We start from the raw sequence: 12173 nt of genomic DNA, 5'->3' as shown, positions 1-12173 counted from the left end.
CAGCAGTTGGAACAACGGACCACACACTGATGCAGGAATGTCAGCGGTAGGGGATTGTGGGGCGGGGGAAGAGAGACATGGGAACTCTCTATTTTCTGCTTAATTTTTTTGTAAACCTAAACTACTCTAAAAAATAAAAGTTATTCAATTTAAAACATGAACATTTTAAAACGTCACATACTGTATGATTCTATTTACACAACGTTCTTGCGAAATTTTCCAGAGATGGAGAACAGACCGGGGTGAGGGTAGGGGGCCAGGGTGGCTTTAGGGGGCAGCCCAAGGAGGCCTTCATGGGTGGAGGGTCAATCCTGCATCTTGAACGAGCGGTGCTTACACAAATCTGCGCGGTGATAACCTGACAGACGCACGCACTGCAGGAACGCCAGTTGTGGTCTTGATGCTGCATTAGAATCGCCTAGGAGGCTACCACCCAGGAAGCTGGTGGAAGATGCACGGGGGCCCCCCTTTCCACCATCGTCACAACTTCCTGTGCATCTAAAATTGTGTTTTAAGGAACATAAAACTAACCCACCCACCAGGCTCTAGCAGTCTCCTCCTTTACTGGGCGCTGTTCCCTGGCTTCTCTGGCTTCCTCTTCTCTGTTTGTTTGTTCCCTCTCAACCTCAGGGAGACCCCAGGAGCTCAGAGCCCTGCCCACCCTACTGCCGCCTCAGCGGTGCCTAGAACAGACGCCCCATAAGAATCTGTGCAACGACAAAGTGAAGAACAAAGTGAGTGAATGAGTTTGGGTTCTTTCTTTCGATTCCTTTCCAGCCTTCCCATCTGCCTACATTATGAGCTTGGAACATGTAAACCTTGCCTGAAGGTCAGCCTTTACAAATCCAGAAAGAATATGAAAAATATTTTCAACAGAATAATAAAAATAACCCACATCAAAATTCATGGGGTAGGCATTTATGATAAAAACTCTTAGAAAACTACAAGTAGATGGGGATTTCATTAATCCAATAAAGAGTATCTACAAAAAACACACAGCACACGTGGCTCTTAGCGGTGAATTACTGAAGCTTCCTGAGATCTGCGTGAGCCACGCACCCGCAAGCAGCCAGGCTCGTCCACGGGGAGACCTGCTCTCACACTAAGGGGTTTAGCAGGGCTATTAGGTACAGACGCTTAACTGCATTTCCACAGCCCGGCACCAGCACAGAGAAGGTAAAATCCGTGAGAGACACCATTACAACTACATCAACATAGAAAACACTTAGGGGGGAAATATCTAACAATGTGCAAGACTTCTACCCTAAAAACTAAATACTGCTGAGAGAAATTAAAGAAGATCTAAATAAGTGGAAGAATTAGAATGTTCTGGTTCAGAAAATGAAATAATGTAAAGGTGTCATTTCTCCCCAAACTAGTTTATTCACTGTAACCCCAACCATATTCCAGGAGATTTTCTGTGTGTAAACAGACAAATTTATTCTGAAATGTATATGGCAAAGGACCAAAAGGAGCCAGAGAAACTTAAAGAACAATAATCAACCTGGATGTTTACTACCAGACATCAAAGCACAATAAAGCTGCATCAGTGGAGACAGGGTGGTGCTGGCAGAAAGACAGACGGAACCAATGGGCAGAACAGAGGACACAGAAGCTGAGCTGCCCATCGGCAGTCACTGACTGACACTTAAGGCAACGAGACCACACACAGGGAACAGAGGGGTCTTTCCAGAAGCGGTGCTGGATCAATGGCACTTTCAATGGGGAAAAATCATCTTGTCACCTGCTTCACTCACACCCGAAATCAACTCCAGGTGCAGGTGACACCCAAATGTAAAAGGTAAAACAATAGATCAGAGAGAAGAGAAGAGTTCCTCACCTCCAAAGATCAGTCCATCACGAGCCACAAGGAGCCGCCATCAAGACCGCACGAAGGCGACCACTGCTGCTCATCCCCAGACACAAGGAGGGGTGAAGAGGGCCCAGGAGAGGACGTCTGCCTCAGGCGTCTCCAACCAAGACTCCTACCGGCTCAGGGCGGAAACAACCCTCTAAAACCCCAGAGCCGGGAGGGCAAGGCGGGAGCGGGCCCTTCACAGAGAGGACGTGGAGGCCCGCACCTCACTAGGCTCCAGGGTCTCACACAACGAGCTGGTGCCTCCGTACCCACCAGAGTGAGTCAAACCAGAGCCACCGGGTTTTGGTGCAGACCCGGGGGGCCGGGACTCTCCCACAACTGGGGGTGGGGGGTGCACCCTGGGACAGGCACTGTGGGAACAGGCTCTGTGAGCAGCATTCCACACCTCGACGTGCCCACAGAAGCGGGGCCACCACCGAGCCTGCCCTCACCAGGGACACAGAGCCTACCACCTGCCTATATTCCCTCCAGAAAACTCATCACCTGCTGTCCAGGACAGAATTCAAGGATGTGAAGGTTGACTTTAACCCAGGAGTCTCCCCACTCCTTCTGACCTAACGCACACCCCAACTTCTCCACGTACAAAGCAGGAACTGCCCGCATCCCTGCAGGGCTGAGCTACTTGAGATCAGGAAGGAATGGAGAACCTCAGAGCGAACAGGCTACTCTCCTGGTCTCATGGATCGGCACCAGCAGCTCTGGAAAGCACTGGGCTTCAGCAGAGAACCACAGGGACGTGCCACCCTTGGCCCAAGCCTGGGCCTCCCCGCTGCTGAGCTGCTGACCCCACCGCGGCTTGGCCGGCAGCTGGACAAGCCTCACCGTCACACAGCTCCTGCCAAACCACAGGTGATTTCTCAAAGCTGTCAAGCGAACACGAGGAACATAAAGAGGTAGGTTTACACAACGTAAACAGCACAAACCCCAACAGCCAACCAAAGCCCCTCCGTCAGAAAAGGACCAGGACACTTGAGGGCAGCCTCCTGGGCGTAACGACGATCCTGGGCAGGGAGGGAGTCCCGGCAGTCGACGGATCCCCGAGCGACGACTGCTCCCCCGGCCCAGGGAGACTTGCTCCCGGGAGCCTTCCTCCAGGACAGCCTCTTCTGGACACAAGGCAAGAGGAGCTCTGGCCTCTTCTGGGACATCCCCATGTGCTTCCTGCCTCAGTTTCCCAAAAGCTCACCTTCTGCCCACGTATTTGTTTCTTAAGCAGCAACAGCGGGGGTCCCACGGGGGCGGGGGGACGACATCACTGCCAGACTGTGACCCTGGAGGTAAGACACCAATGACAGGTGTCCTCCTCCAAAGGCTGCTCCACCAGGAAATGGGGGTCGGGGGGGTGTAGGAAAGAGGGGGAAGGGAGGCTTTTACTTTCACTTTTTGAAAAACTTCATGCTAAAAGTTAGCTTTCACTGCTTAGAGTCTATAAATACGATTCTGTAACCATATTGTGGAATATTAGGGGCACGCTGGAAATAGCTCATTTCAAATAGGGAAATGGTTTGTGTTCACCCAGTTCTCGAAGCCAATTTTCAATTGCTTAAAATAGTCGTGGTATTTTACCAAGGTAATTACACTCTTAGCTATCAGTAACAATTAAGCCCTTAGACTAGAGATGCTTAATAAGGTCTCAAAATAAAATCACACATTCCAAGCACTGTACCCTGAAATGTCAAACAGGCAAATAGAGCCCTCGAGGGGGCGCAGGAGAGTCCTGTCGGCGCGCCTGGCCCAGCGCCGCAGCGGAGGGCGGGACACTGCACTCGCCACGCCCTACCCCAGGGAGCTGGTCCGGGGGCTCCCAGAGGGGTGGGGGTGTCTCCCAAGGAAGACAGGAAGATCAGCAATCAGAGCACCCTCGAGACCCGACAGCTGCCGTCCTGGAGGTGCCTCGAGCAGGAAGCACGCAGACCACGCGGGAGCCGCCGTGCGAGCCCACGGGGCCACCTACGTGCTCGGCTCCAACCAGGAAGCGGCAGCCTGGCCGCCCTCTGCAGACCGGCCCGACGAACAGCTTAATCATGCGGCTGGCAAGATGGACCCCGCGCGCCTGACCCGGCCACCGACCCATGGCAAACATGCCTCCGAGCCACAGTTGGTGTAAGTCATCTGTCAGTACCGGGCGATCGATACCGCCCCCTCCCCCACCTCTCTCTCTCAGAGCTACACCTGTCAGCGCAGCGGGCCAGGGCCAGGACCGAATTAGACCAAAAGCGCCATCAGCTTCCAACCAGCTGAGCAGGGGGAAGAGAGGAGTGGAAATTTCCTGCCTCGGGAGCCCAGAGCAGTGACCTTCAAGGCCAGAAACTGCCCGAGGAGGAAGCCAGGCACAGCGCACGATCACGGAGGTGCCGATGGATCCCGAGGCCGCGGAGCCCGCGGCGCTGGAGACATGCCCCCGCTGAGGGGCCGCCCGGTGCACCAGCGGGACCTGTACCAGTGAACCGACGCGACCCTGGTAAAGCAGAGCCGCCAGGCTGCCAACCCAGCCCACAAGGACACTCGCTGGGCGGCACGGGCACTGGAACTGGACGACACGGACAAGACCGACGGGCCCCGCACAAGGACAGCTCGCAAACTCACCAGGCGTCTCCCCTGTGGGGCCACCGGCAAGACTGGCGTCGAGGTCGGCCAAGCCTGACCCCAGGAAGCTCGAGTGACGTGACATACACAGCAGGGGATGTGCTGGAGAGGTCGGGAGATGGCGAGCTTTCAGCAGCCGGAATGTGACCTGCCTCCTAAAAGCTTCATGACCAGGAGGTCCCAGGTTTTTATCAAACGATCAAGAACAGGCAAACAGTTGTCAGACGGGACGCCCCGCCTGGCCGCTCAGCCTGAGGGCAGGTGGGAGGAGCCCGCCAGCATCTATCAGCCTGAGGGCAGGTGGAAGGAGTCCGCCAGCATCTGGACAACCCCAACCCTCGCCTAGAGAACATCTGGGGACAGTTTCTGGCTTTTTCTTTCCTTGTCTTCTGAAATTTCAGCATCCAAGGCAACATTTTAAATAATGCTCTCTCACACAAAAATCGTAATTCATGCTCCAGCGAGCTGTGTGTATCAAGCCAGAGGTCAGAGCCCCCCGGGCTCAGCACAGTTAGCAAAAACCCGGCAGCCCAGACGGAGCTGGGGGCAGGAACGCATCCCGCCCGGCGCACCCGCACACAGGTGACAGCTTCCCACTGCAGTCTACCCTGCGCTCCCTGGGCTCCGAAGGAGGGAAAGGCTGCACCTGCCCACCAGGCCTGAGGGAGGGCTGACCCCACCGTGAGACACAGGGGGTCGGGGCTGACATCCCGATACCCCAGGTCAGTGCGTGAAGGCCCCGGGCTCTGCCCTTCACAAGGAGGAGAGGCCCAGCAGGGAATCCCAGGGTCTGCATTTCAGAGCAATCCAGGGTAAAAATGCGCAGGCTGGCTAAACCGCCAAGATGCTCTCCCCTTTGGTGAGGGGAGAGCTCAGTCTGATGTGAGCCGTGACTCACAGGCAGCGCCGTGGGTGTCTAACTGATCGAGAAGTGGGGACACAGATCACTGGTGGCTCTGGGTGCACTGCACTTGGTAGAGACCCTGGCAAACGTGGGGGCCTGGAGAGAAGACTAAGCGTGGACACAGCAGGGGCGGGCTGGGAGCTGCTGGCCCGGAAGGCAGGCCCCCGCGCAGGCGCCCCGTACCTTTGTCAGCAGCAGGACGCGCTTCTGCAGCCGCCGGGCCAGGGCCTCGTGCATCTCCCGCTTCTTCCTCTCCTCCAGCAGCTGGCTGCTGAGCTGGCGGACCTCCTCCTGGAGCTGCAGCCTGGCCTTCTCCAGCCCCCGGGCACTGCAAGAGGCAAAAGGGCAGAGTGATGAGGCCTGGCCCCCAGGACAGCACCCAGTGACGGCCCCCAGGCCCAGCGTGGCCCACGTCACTCAGGTCCCCAAATAGAGCCGCACGTGCAACCAGCCCGCTGTCACTTCCTCACTTCTGAATAGCCACTTAAAGCCTTTCAGGAGCTTCTGGATTTCAAAGAGTCGCCCAGGGTGATCCCAGAACACGGAGGGTGCGGGGGAGGGAAGCTCAGCTCCACACACAGTGGGGAAGTGGCCAGCAGCGCGGGCTTCGTTCGCGAGGGCGTCTCTGCATGAGCTGAACCACCAGGGCAGGCGCTGCCCACCCGGACCGCAGTCGGCCACAGACGCGCAGCTCCGTGCGGCGCGGGGGCGTCAAGTACCAGCCCAGGGTGGGCCCCTTCCACAGACATCCTGCAGAGTCGAGCCCCCCGCAGAGCTCCGACAGCAGGGGGCAGACCCCGGGGCACGCGCTTCCCTCCACGCGGCCAGCGCCCTGCCTCAGTTCACACACTTGACGTTGTTCTCCGGTTACCGTGACAGCCTCTCGCCTGGGCAGCCTCCGGTGCCACCAAGCCGTCCCTCAGACTGCAGATCGGATGGGCACCCATGGGCTCACATGCCAACTTCCTGGCAGGGCACCTTCAGAGTTTGGTCTTTGCCGCTCTTTCCCTCAAAACTCCATCAGTCCTTCACACCCTGTAGGGACCGTCCTCTGCCCTGGCCTGTTCCCACACAGGCTTCAGGAACCCCCGTCCTGCCCCACCTACACGGGAGGTGCCCACACGTAGACACCCCCCCCCGGCTTTTTGAGGGGACGGTGATCAGGAGAGTTCCCGGGAGGGAGGATGCCCCAGGAAAAGGAGGCGCTAACCCCACCGGCGGGTGGGCGGGTGAACCGTGAAGCATGGGCCGAAGGTGCTGTGTCCATGCTCTTCTTTCAAGCAGAGGAAACCTCTTTCCAGGACAAACCTTTAATATTCTGCTTCTGTATTTTTCTTTTGAGATCTTACCAGGATTATATTACAAGGTGCTATTTGTAACATTTAGCTGGGGTGACGCCCAGTGACAACGAAATGACTTCGAAAATATAAAAGTTGGAGCTGAGGGGCGCTAGAGACACCACCACCTGCATCTTGTATCATTCTTGGTGTCCAATTTTTTCCTTCTTTGCTTTGATTACACGATTTCAAGAAAGCCTTAATCCACAGGGATGGCAGACAATGCTTTCTTTGGAGGTGGTCTCCGCTGTGCTAATTTTTTCCATTTCACATCTGAGTGAGTATGGGGTTATTTTTTATCGTAATTTAGTATAATTCTTTGAAGAGCTAACTACAATTTGAGAGGAAACATGGAACACGCATTTACGGGACTTTGTAAGAGACTCAGAGAACGCCTGGTCTCAGGGCCGGAGCAGCGTTCTGACCCAGGGGCCCCACACCTCAGCCCTCGCAGCCGCCTCAGAAAGCCTTCCTCTAAGAGCGAGTCCCCCTGCACAGCTGGCCGAGGGCACCTACCGCTTCCACGTGCTTCATAACCAAAGATGTAAAATAAAATAAAACAAAACAAGTACAAGTATTCATTGAAACAGACATTTAAAGAGGCCATTTTGAGTTCTAGTTCAATTTAAAACTATTCATGGGCCAACTTAATAACGAAGGACTGTGAAATCAACTCTGGAATCACCGACTGCAGGTGGGCAAGTGCACAGCGTTTTGAATCACTGCTCCGCCGTGAGATTTAATCAGAGGAACTCGGGTTCCCTTGTCCAAGCTGCCGAGGCCAGGTGGCAGCAGCCAGGCCAGCTTGCAGGGGACGGGGCTGCTCTGAGCACAAGCTTTCTGGGGACAGCCCTGGTGGGAACTGACAGACCCCAAGACCCACGGCTTCGGGAGCATGATGTCCCCACACAGAGGTCTGGAGGCCTCCCCGCCGAGGGCAGGTATGAAGGCCACAGGGTAACTGCTGCCCACCTGCAGAGAGCTGGAGACCCCGACTCCTGGGGCCTGGCCCAGGGCACACCTCACCTGCACCTAGCCTGTCACCGCCAGCTCACGGTGTGGGCCCCTAAAACGCGGGTGGGCCCGAGGCCCCAGACCAGGCCCAGGATGTCGCAAGAACAAGTATGTCAAGTGCAGGACACGGTGCCAGTCACATGTCCAGCAGCACCCACAGGTGACGACCAACCCTTTCGGGGCCTGGGGCTTGGCCCAGGTGGGCAAAGCTCCCACCCGCTTAGAAAAAGCACCTGTCCTTCCCTGCACGACATGCTCTTCAGGAAACCAAGATGGGAAGCAATGCAGCAGAGGACACACAACCCCAGGCACCAGCAAGCAGCCCTGGGAGGGCAGCCCCCTGGCAGGCTGGTCTGAGTGGCGCTCGGCCTGGGCCGCGGTCTCCTGGGGTCTCCAGTGGAGGCGCTCCACCCTCAGGCTCACCAGCCCCGTGTCACCCGAGTTCCAAGGCCTGCCATGAGGCCTAATGTTCCATCAGTACTCAGTTTTTTTTAAAGCTGGACTAGACCTAAATAACCAACCTGGGCAACTTACAGGAGGCGGTGCTGCTGGCACTGCCCACAGAGCGCTGCTTGGGCCGCCGCAGCCTGGCTCTGACTCTCCTGAGCCCCGGTGACAAACCGGCCCAGCCCCGGAGAGACAGCAGGGGTCAAGCGGCACCATGGGCCCCAGCCCCCAGGCTCTTGTTCTGAACGGTGCGGGTCTCGGGAAAGACGCCGTGCGTTCTGTGCAGCAGACGCTTAACCCAGGGCGCGGCTCACTGGTAAGTGAAAGAGGAGAAAGGCGCCCGGATAGCTTCAGGGAGAAGCTGGGGTCCCCTGAAATCGCTCCATCTGGAGACCGAGAGCACTGGGACCCACGCCTCCGCGGGGGCACCACTGCCGTCGGGCCTGCACCAGCCGGAGTGGGTGGTGCTGGGAGGGCAAAGGCTGCCCCGCGCCACGGGCAGCAAAGGGAGCGGCAGGAACCCCCTTCCGGGAGAAGCACTGAGCACAGGCCTCCCTCCCCGCGGCCTTGCGGCTCTCCCGGCAGCACCCCTCCGCGCAGGCCGCAAAGGGCGCCGGCTGGCAAAGCAGAGCTGGGAAAGGGAGGCTGGAGTGCAGGACTGCCACGGGCAGAAGACGGACAAGAAGGGGCAAATACGTGATCAGCTCAGGAGGGAGGGAAAGCAGGGAAGGACCCAGAGGCTACAGCAGAGCAGGGCAGAGGCTCTGTTTACGTGAGAGGGCACCGCACCGCCCCAGAGGGCAGCACGAGGGGGTCTGAAGCCGCTGGGTGTGCGCCAGGGGCCAGGAGGGGTCAGAGGGCGCAGACAGAAAGGGGAGGAAGAGCAACCGGGAAGGGCCGCATGGAGAGGGCAGGAGAGAGCGGGAGGGGGAAAGACGGAGAGCAGAGACAGGACCTCTCAGAACAACGCGGGTGGAGGGGGCGGCCCAGGAGGCGCTGACTTGGGTCTACAGGTTCTCGGCAGAGCAGGCAAGAGCACAGGGTGTGCTCAAGGGAACGACCCTGCAGGGTGGAGACGTCCTGGGGGGGGCGGGAGAGGAGGGACCGTGAACAGCCGGGCCTCGGGGGACAAGGGGTGGACAAACTGGCAGAAACAGGGCCTGGTCTTGTACAGGAGTGTGGTTTTCTAACGTTTCCAAGAACTCCCCCCGAAGTGCCCCAAAGTGGTTTCTCACAACACCTGCCGACAGGCGGCCCTCCCCTGTCCTCGTGTGCCGGGAGGTGAAGCACAACTTCAGCCTCTCCGGAGAGGGCCTCCTGCAGCCTGGGTCGCAGGCCCGTTGGCCACCGCTCTGCGAACAGAGGCCTGTGGGTCCCCGAGCCGCGGAGGCCCGACCCAGAGCGCCAGCACCACATGGCCGCCTCTTCCCTGCGGAACGCCCTCTAGTTCAATCGCGGCCTTCCTTGTGAAGTAGAGAGGAGAAAACCCATAAAAAACTAAACCTCTGGTTCCGTGCTTACGTTGAACCCTGAAGTCAGTGGAATTTCCGTGAACCTCTGGGAGTTCAAAATGAAGCCCTCAGTTCTCAGGGGAGAGGGCGTTCATCCATCAGTACCTTTCTGAGCTGGCATCTGCGGAAGGAAGTAAGGCCTGAGCTCTTGAGAACCCCTCTCTGCGCTGTGACGGGCTGCTGCAGCCCACTGCAATGTCATCTTCATCAGAAAAGCCCCAGCATAAGGAGATCTACTTTCAAGGAAGGATGAAAGGACACGCACGCTGCGAAGCTGCAGGCAACACCTGAACGACCTTCTCTCGCTCAGCGCGGTTCTGCCCTGGCCTCGCTCCGCACCTCCAGCCGCCACCGCAGCATCCCGGTGCCAAGGGGCGTGCCGTGACACTCGCCTGCAGGGCAGGAGGCCCAAAGGGCTGGCCAGCTCCTCTAGGAAGCACGTGGACGGGGCAGGGCAACCGACCCCAGGAAGGACCGCCCCGCTGTGCGGAGCCCTCGCTCCGAGCTGCTGTGGGCCGGGGGCCTGGCACCCAGTCTTGCCTGGAACGTCAGCATGGAGGGCGGAAACACCCGGCAGCCGTGGCCGGGCCCACGTTCAAACCAAGAACAGCTCTGAGGCAAGCAAACCTGCAGTTGGCGACATGTGCTCGAGACGTTCACGCGGACACACGGCACTAGGCAAGACCTTTACTTCCAACGACTGCCCACGAGTACTTCCCCGAGGGCACGCGGTCACCCGCCCGGGGCCCTGCGGGTTAAGCCGTGAACGTGACTGCACGTGCACGCTGAGTCCTGGTGGCTACACTTCAGCAGCAAACTAGGATGATACTAACAAAATCTACTTCACACTTCTGCAAAGCCCCTAAAGCCCCCTCACGCTTGGGCTCCGAGGAGCAGAGCTCAACCCACCACACACGTGCTCTCCAAGCATCCCCGTCCCACAGATGGGAGACCAGGCCTCGGGGGCTGCCACTGAGTCGAGGCCCCTCCGCCCCGACCAGGACACGGTGCCCGACCTCCAGTCTCTCCAGTTCTGTGCCCCGTGTGCCCCGGCCACCAGGCAGGACAAGCCAAGCCACCACCAAGTAGGTGACTCTGTGTGTGTGTGTCTGGGGCGTGAGGGCTCACAGGCCGGCCCCAGAGCCACCCGGAGGAGGAGGGCAGCGGGCCTTGGTGCCACCACGGCTCCTCAGGGAAGCCTCAGAGACGGAAAATTCTCCACGCCTGCCTGTGGAGAGAGTGAAAAGGAGGGTCGTGGAAAGGACAGGGCACAGCAGAAAAGGGCAGGCAAGGGCTGGCCGATCTGACACGACACGGGGCTGCGGCTGGCACACGCGCAGGACTCGGGACATGACTGAGAGCAGGGTCACCACCAGCTCGATGGGCAGGGCTGCCGAGACAGCCTGTGGCAGCAGGTGAAGCGGGGAGAAACCGGCAGGGATGAGACCCGGCCAGACGGAGCCCTGGGGTGCAGCGCCGTGTGTGCCAGGGCGTCCAAGGGCACGGTGAGGATGCTCGGGACTCGCTGGCTGTGAAGGACAGGGCAGGGGCACAGAGGGCACAGGATGCACAGCTGGCCTCCAGGTGGCCAGCTCTCAGAGCTACCCGAGGATGGGAAGGGCTGCTTGGAGAGAGGCTGGCCTCCAGCCAGAAGGGCTTCAGCTACAGGCTGGCCTCCTCCTCGGGAGGGAACCGGCAGGGGCGCTGCACCGCTGGGGGTGCCCACGCAACGCAGATTTCCTCACTGCTAAGACTCGGGGCTTACTTCTGGAAGCCGTGGCCTGGAGGATAAACAGTGGATGGAGGGACACCGCAAAGCAGCAGACCACACGCTGACCGGCAAAGGAGGGGCCACGCGGCCTCTCTCGTACCCGCACCTCCAGTTTCCTCCAATCAAGGCTTCGGTTCCCAAAATTCTCCCCACAGCACCCTGAGCACAGGCCCTGGTGGTTTTCTAAGGAAGCGGGGTCGTGCCGCCAGCAGCGGGAGCGGAGGCCCCACGCGCGATCCCGCACGAAGCCCACGGGTCCTCTGGTGGGTCCACCACGTTCCGGCCCTGAAGGCTGCCCGGGAAGCTGCACGACACCAAAACGGCAGCAAGGGTGCCCGCAGCCGGGACCCGCGTGCTCGCCCAGCCGTGCCTCATCTCGGCGCTTTGCAGGACGCACTTGCGGGAAAGACAAGAGGGGCCAGGGTGGGCGTGGGCCACAGGCCAAGGACGGGCAGGGCCACCACCAACACAGAAGCGCTTCTGGAGCAAAGACCCTCTAAGGGAGCTGCTGCAGATACAGACCAGCAAGGGTCAGTGTCCGAATGGGGTCTTGAGACGACGAGAACCCACCCAGATCAGCACAGGGAACAGGTGGGCCTGAAGTAACCCGGCGGTGGGGGCTCCGCACGGAGGGAAGGACAGGACCCCACCAGGGAGGGAGGGCTGGATGCTGCCCCCGACCTCCGGGGGTCTGCTCCTGCCCCACTCCCCCACCCCTGCCCCC

The 12173-nt window shown here is 59.0% G+C and overlaps 1 protein-coding gene across 3 annotated transcripts in view; it reads right to left on the bottom strand.

Annotated features, from left to right (window-relative positions):
• The window catches only part of MAD1L1 (mitotic arrest deficient 1 like 1), a 314409-nt gene that overhangs the window by 165021 nt on the left and 137215 nt on the right, over window positions 1-12173 (bottom strand). For 2 of the 3 annotated variants that reach the window (XM_024763473.1, XM_024763472.1), the window contains one exon: window positions 5553-5697. In XM_024763473.1, coding sequence (XP_024619241.1) covers window positions 5553-5697 — 145 coding nt within the window. Of the gene's footprint in view, window positions 1-4465; window positions 4543-5552; window positions 5698-12173 lie in introns of those variants that run through there. The other variant, XM_024763475.1, reaches the window with a different exon arrangement.

This window comes from Neophocaena asiaeorientalis, unplaced genomic scaffold, assembly GCF_003031525.2.
Source record: "Neophocaena asiaeorientalis asiaeorientalis breed wild unplaced genomic scaffold, Neophocaena_asiaeorientalis_V1.1 scaffold223, whole genome shotgun sequence".
NCBI classification, from domain to species: Eukaryota; Metazoa; Chordata; class Mammalia; order Artiodactyla; family Phocoenidae; genus Neophocaena; species Neophocaena asiaeorientalis.
This window is presented reverse-complemented; position numbering and strand designations above follow the sequence as displayed.